The following is a 6,000-nucleotide window of genomic DNA, read 5'->3' on the forward strand; positions in this document are numbered from 1 at the left end:
GAGTAAGACTGGCTCAAAACAAAAACAAAAACAAAAAAAAGAAAAGAAAAAAGAAATAAAATAAAAATACCCCACACTTTTTAAGATACACATTTTCTTAGGATTGCTGAAGGTCTTTATATCTTAGGCTATCTCTGACCTAGCTATTCACACAACTTACCTCCAATTTATTTTCTAAGAAATTACTTAGCATGTCTTTCAGAGTAATGGGATTCATGGCTGAAAACGTAAGATTTCTAAGACTATAAAACTGAAATACGAGCCAATGTAGTATAGGAGGAAGAGTTATCACTTAAGCTTTCTCTTGTAGCATTGCAGTTGAAAAGTAACTCCCTGGAAACTTTTGATTCATTTTGGATAATGCTTCAGAATTTCCTAGAAATTTCAAGTTGTTTGAACAGATAAAAATAAAGCTTACACCAAAATTAAAACTAAATCCATAAAAAGCAACAAGGATGAACAGTAAGTTACCTGCTAATGTTGCTGCTGCAGCCAATCCCGCTGCAGTATACGGATCGGTCCCTGGAGGAGCAGCACTAATAATATATGGATTTGGCACAAATGCAGCTGGAGCAAGGCCTGCTGAGAATACACCAGCTGCATTTAAAAGGGGGAAGAAATAATGAATAAAAAATATAAAATATGGCTTTCCTCATTAGATAAAAAAACATTTCTACTTTGAATCTGGAGTGGAGTTGGAGAGGAGACAATAGTTCAAATTTTTACTCTGTAATTCTAGCAGACACTCAAGAGTTAGAACTACTATAATTCAACAGTAGTTTTTCATTCAATCTTTATTGTGACATACTATGAGCTAGGAATTCAACAGTGAGGAAGGATATAAATCTCTCATAAAGCACTCTAGGTGAAAAAAACGGGTAAATGAGCAATTAGAATATAATACAACAAGCACTATGGACACAGGTAGGAGATAATAACAAACTCTGGAAGGAGGTGGAACAGATGGGGTATGGTGTAAGATAAAATAAACAGAATGAAGACCAATGAAGAGCTTCCAGACCGATATTAACTAGTCTGAACTTTATCCCCTGCGGGCAATAGGGAACCAAGAAAGAGCTTAAGAGAGAGTGACTTTAAGCCCACTTCTGAGTACTATACCCATATGGATTTAGTGAAAGCTAAGCAAGATTTTAAAATTTTACATCTGTATTACTCATTAAAGAAAGAAGTAATTCCTAGGTATTGAGGAATGACTGTATAGACTTTTCAACTATAGTTACTGAAAAAAATTACTTTGAACATATGTTGCCAGGACTCTTTTGGAAAGTAATTGAGGCAAGTGGAAGATAAGAAAATCATGACCAAAGCCAGGTGCAGTGGCTCATGCTTATAAACCTAGTGAACTGGGAGGTCAAGCGAGATGACTGCTTGAGGCAAGAGTTTAAAACCAGCCTGGGCAACATAGTGAGAACTGTCTCTACAAAAATAAATTAGCCAGGCCTGGTGGCACTACTTGGAAGTATGAAGTAGGAGGAGTGCTTGAACCTAGGATTCAAGGTTGCAGGGAACTATGATTGCAAAACTGCACACCCCAGCCTGGGCAATAGAATGAGATTATGTCTCTAAACAAAAACAAAACAAATCTTAAGTAAGAATTTATTAAAGTTAAAGGAGACCAAAAAGATTCAAGTTTAAAAGAGAATTAAGGATGCCTGGGAATTTGGGAGGTCCAAGGCTTGAGCTCAGTTCAAGATCAGCCTGAGCAAGAACAAGATTCTGTTTCTACTAAAAATAGAAAAATTAGCCAGGTACAGTGGTGGGTGCCTGTAGTCCCAGTTATTTAGGAGGCGAAGATCACTTGAACCCAGGACTTCAAGGGTGCTGTGATGTGTTAGGCTGATGCCATGGCATTTTCAGCTTGGGCAACAGAATTAGACTGTCTCAAAAATAAGAGGGGAGGAGAGAAAATTAAGGAGGGGGAATAACGTGAATGTGGACCTTAAGTAATTTTAAAAAATATTCAAAAGGAGAATATATCTTGAAGTCTAAGATTTAAAATCAAGATTCAGAAAATATCTTCAAACTATATTATAGTAACTTTCCATGTTTTTGACTGTGATCCATAATATGTAATACATCTCACATCAACCTAGAATCCACACATTGTACACATATGCCACAAAGAAGTCTTACAGAAAAAAAAAAATTATCCTTATGAAATTTTTTTTTTTGAGACAGAGCCTCAAGCTGTCCCCCTGGGTAGAGTGCTGTGGCATCACAGCTCACAGCAACCTCCAACTCCTGGGCTCATGTGAGTCTCCTGCCTTAGCCTCCCAAGTAGCTGGGACCACAGGCACCCGCCACAACGCCCGGCTATTTTTTTGGTTACAGCCGTCATTATTGTTTGGCGGGCCTGGGCTGGATTTGAACCCACCACCTTAGGTGTATGTGGCTGGCGCCTTAGCCACTTGAGCCACAGGTGCCAAGCCATGAAATTTTAATGTACTCTATATTGTACTCAGTTTTTTTACTTATCAATATCTATAATCTATTTAATTTTTAAAAATACAGATCATAACACACAAATTTGATTTCATGCCAAGAGCCATTTGAAAAATCTGCTTCTCATAAAGGAAATTAAATTAACTTTGAGTTCAATAGAAACTCTTGCATTTTAAAGTTATTTGCTCAGTTACATTCTAAACTATTCCCTAGGTCAAAGGTTTCAATATTGCCAATAGGGGCCAGGCACAGTGGCTCAGAGTTACATTCTAAACTAGAAAGGTTTCAATATTGCTATCAGAGGTCGGGCTGGGTGGCTCATGCCTGTAATTCTAGCACTCTGGGAGGCTGAGGCACGTGGATTGCCTGAGCTCCCAGTTCCAGACCAGCCAGAGCAAGAGCAAGTCTCTAAAAATAGCTAGGCATTATGGCGGGGCCTGTAGTCCCAGCTACTTGGGAGACTGAGGCAAGAGAATCACTGTAGCCCTGGAGTTTGAGGTTGCTGTGAGCTGTGACGCTAGAGCACTCTACTGAGGGTGACAAAGCAAGACTCTATCTCAAAGAAAAAAAGAAAGACTGCTATCAAGTTTATTGATCATGAATTATCTTCATGACAAAAATAGAAAATAATATATTAGTATTCATGTTCTCCTTATACAATTACTAAGTCTAAAAGCCAAGATATAATTTTTTAATATTTTATGGCTTTTTGATAAGAGATTGTTTAAGCTTCAAATACAATTAGAGTATATAAAGTGCAAACTGAAGTATTCATGTAATCTTTGGTGATACATTGGTTTGCCTCCTCAATTTTTAAATACACTCATTTTACATTCTAATCTATAATGATATTTTAATATGCTTTTTCCACTTATCAATTAATCAAAGACTTCTGTCTACAGATACATATCTAGCTCACTCTTTTTAATGGCTATATGTGTTTTTTCTTTTTTGGCTGTATGTGTTCTATAGAGAAGGAATATGACTTAATCAGTCCTGTGAGATATTTAAATACATATGTGGATGGCTCACAATTTTCTTCTATAAATAATAGTGTTATTACTTTTTAACTATACCAATATCTGCATTATAATAGCCTTAAGAAAATTCACTTAAATAGGCAAAAACAAATTCTTTTTTTTTTTTTTTAAAGAAATCATTTTATTGTTGTAGTTTTTTTTTTTTTTTGGCAGGGGCTGGGTTTGAACCCAGCACCTCTGGCATATGGGGCTGGCGCCCTACTCTTTGAGCCACAGGCACCACCCCGCAAAAACAAATTCTTGATCCACCAGGAAGACTATACCCAATTTACATTCCTACCAAGAGGATGTAAATCACACTCCTGCCAAACAGGACATTACACTGGTCAGGTGCAGTGGCTCATGCCTATAATCCTGGCACTATAGTAAGCTGAGGAGGATGGATCCTTTGAGCTCACAAGTTCCAGACCATCCTGAGCAAGAAGAGACCCCTATCTCTACTAAACAAAAAACCCCATAATCCCAGCTACTACTGAGGCTGAGGTAAGAGGATCACCTGAGTCCAAGAGTTTAAGGTTGCTGTGAGCTAGATGATGCCATGGCACTCTACCCAGGACAACCGAGTAAGACTCTGTTTAAGGGGGAGAGGAAAAAAAAAAAAAAAAAAACCAAAACAGAACATTATCAAACTTTTAAAATAGTTAAAAATCGGATAGGCAAAGTAAAGCTTTTCTTCTCTTTTGAGATAGTTTTACTATATATCACAGCTCACAGCAACCTCAAACCCTTGGGCTCCGGCAATTTCTTGCCTCAGCCTCAAGTAACTGAGACTATAGGCACCCACCACAATGCCTGGCTACTTCTCGTTTCAGTTGTCATTGTTGTTTTTTAGCAAGCCTGGGCTGTGTTCAAATCCTGGTGTATGTGGCTGGCAACCTACCCACTGAGCTATGGGTGCTGCCCCACATATTAATTTAGGGAGCAATGAAATCTTTACATATTTTCTTTAAAAAGCATGTTTCCAAAGGATTTGATGCTTTTCTCTTGGAAAAGATGTACTTCTATGATCTTCCAAGCTTCGACTTGTATAGACAGCATCACTATCAAACTCTGTCACTCTAACTTCGTATTTTTTAACACTCAACTTTGCAGGATGACCTCAGAGTTATTATGTGGATTGAGTAAGGGATTTGAAATCAATGTATTAAATGTCTCCCTGGGATACTGGGTTGTTTAAAACTCAGTTCTAAACATGTGGCCTTGACGTTTATCTCCAATTGGAAGTTTAGTTGTTTTTTTTTTTTGGAAACAGTCTCATTATGTTGCCCTTGGTAGAATGCCATGGTATTACAGCTCACAGCAACCTCAAACTCCTGGGCTCGAGTGACTCTGGTCTCAGCCTCCCAAGCAGCCTGGGACTACAGGCACCAGCCACAACACCAGGCTATTTTTAGAAATTGGGTCTCACTCTTGCTCAAGCTGGTCTTGAACTCCTGAGCTTAAGCAATCCCCCCATCCTCCCAAAAAGCTAGGATTACAGGTGTGAGACACTGGCCACTGTGCCTGGCTCAACTGGCAATTTTAAAATAGGCCTTTTAGCTGTATAATAGTGCTTGCCACCACCATCAAAAAAACCTGGTGTTCGGGGTGGTGCCTGTGGCTCAAAGGAGTAGAGCGCCAGCCCCATATGCCAGAGGTGACGGGTTCAAACCCAGCCGAGGTCAAAATAAATAAATAAACAACTGCAAAAAAAGCAAAAAACACCTGGTGTTCTAATGCCAAATTACATATGAGGCAGTTACTGGCATGTCTTTGCTGGCCCTGTAAAATGTCAAGAAGACAGGCTGTCAGAATAAGAAGGCTGTGTTGATGGTTGGGAGTCACTTTGTCTTGGATAAAAAAGACTGATTATCAATAAGGAATATACTACTAACTGTGGAACCAAGATTGAAAAATTGGGTTAAAGAAATTATACTTTCAAAGAAATACTTCGGTTTTTCAAGTTTATTTGCATCAAGCTGTCCAGAGGGTTTCACAGAGAAGTTCTGCCACTTCTTTAAAGATTATGTCCAAGGCCTATAATTCCAGCACTTTGGGAGGATGAGGCAGGTAGATCACTCGAGCTCATGAGTTTGAGACCAGCCTGAGCAAGAACAAGACCTCATCTCTAAAAATAGCCTAGTGTTGTGGCAGACACCTTTACAACCAGCTACTTGGGAGGCTGAGGCAAGAGAATCGCTTGAGCCCAAGAGTCTGAGGTTGCTGGGAGCTCTACCCAAGAGCGAGCAGGTGAGACTCTGTCTCAAAAAACTGAAATTAAAAAATAAAGATTATGTGAATCATCTCTAAAATCCTTTTTATAAAGTATCTTGACACCAAAACCTGACAAAACTGCAAATATATATATGTACACAAACCAAGAGACTACTTTCATGTACTGACATAAAAATCCTAAATAAAACACCAGCAAACTAAAAGTACATACCAAAAGAATAAAAATGAAGTCTTTTTTATTCCAAGAATAAAGGCATAATTATTTAAAAAAAAAAAAAAAAAA

The 6,000-nt window shown here is 38.4% G+C and overlaps 1 protein-coding gene across 9 annotated transcripts in view; it reads right to left on the minus strand.

Annotated features, from left to right (window-relative positions):
• Window positions 1-6,000, minus strand: part of PUM2 (pumilio RNA binding family member 2) — a 97,937-nt gene that overhangs the window by 48,158 nt on the left and 43,779 nt on the right. For all 9 annotated transcript variants that reach the window (XM_023511828.1, XM_023511834.1, XM_023511833.1 and 6 more), the window contains exon 8: window positions 472-597. In XM_023511828.1, the coding sequence (XP_023367596.1) occupies window positions 472-597 (126 nt within the window). The remainder of the gene's footprint in view (window positions 1-471; window positions 598-6,000) is intronic.

This window comes from Otolemur garnettii, unplaced genomic scaffold, assembly GCF_000181295.1.
Source record: "Otolemur garnettii isolate 467f Iridium unplaced genomic scaffold, OtoGar3 scaffold00022, whole genome shotgun sequence".
Taxonomy (NCBI): domain Eukaryota; kingdom Metazoa; phylum Chordata; class Mammalia; order Primates; family Galagidae; genus Otolemur; species Otolemur garnettii.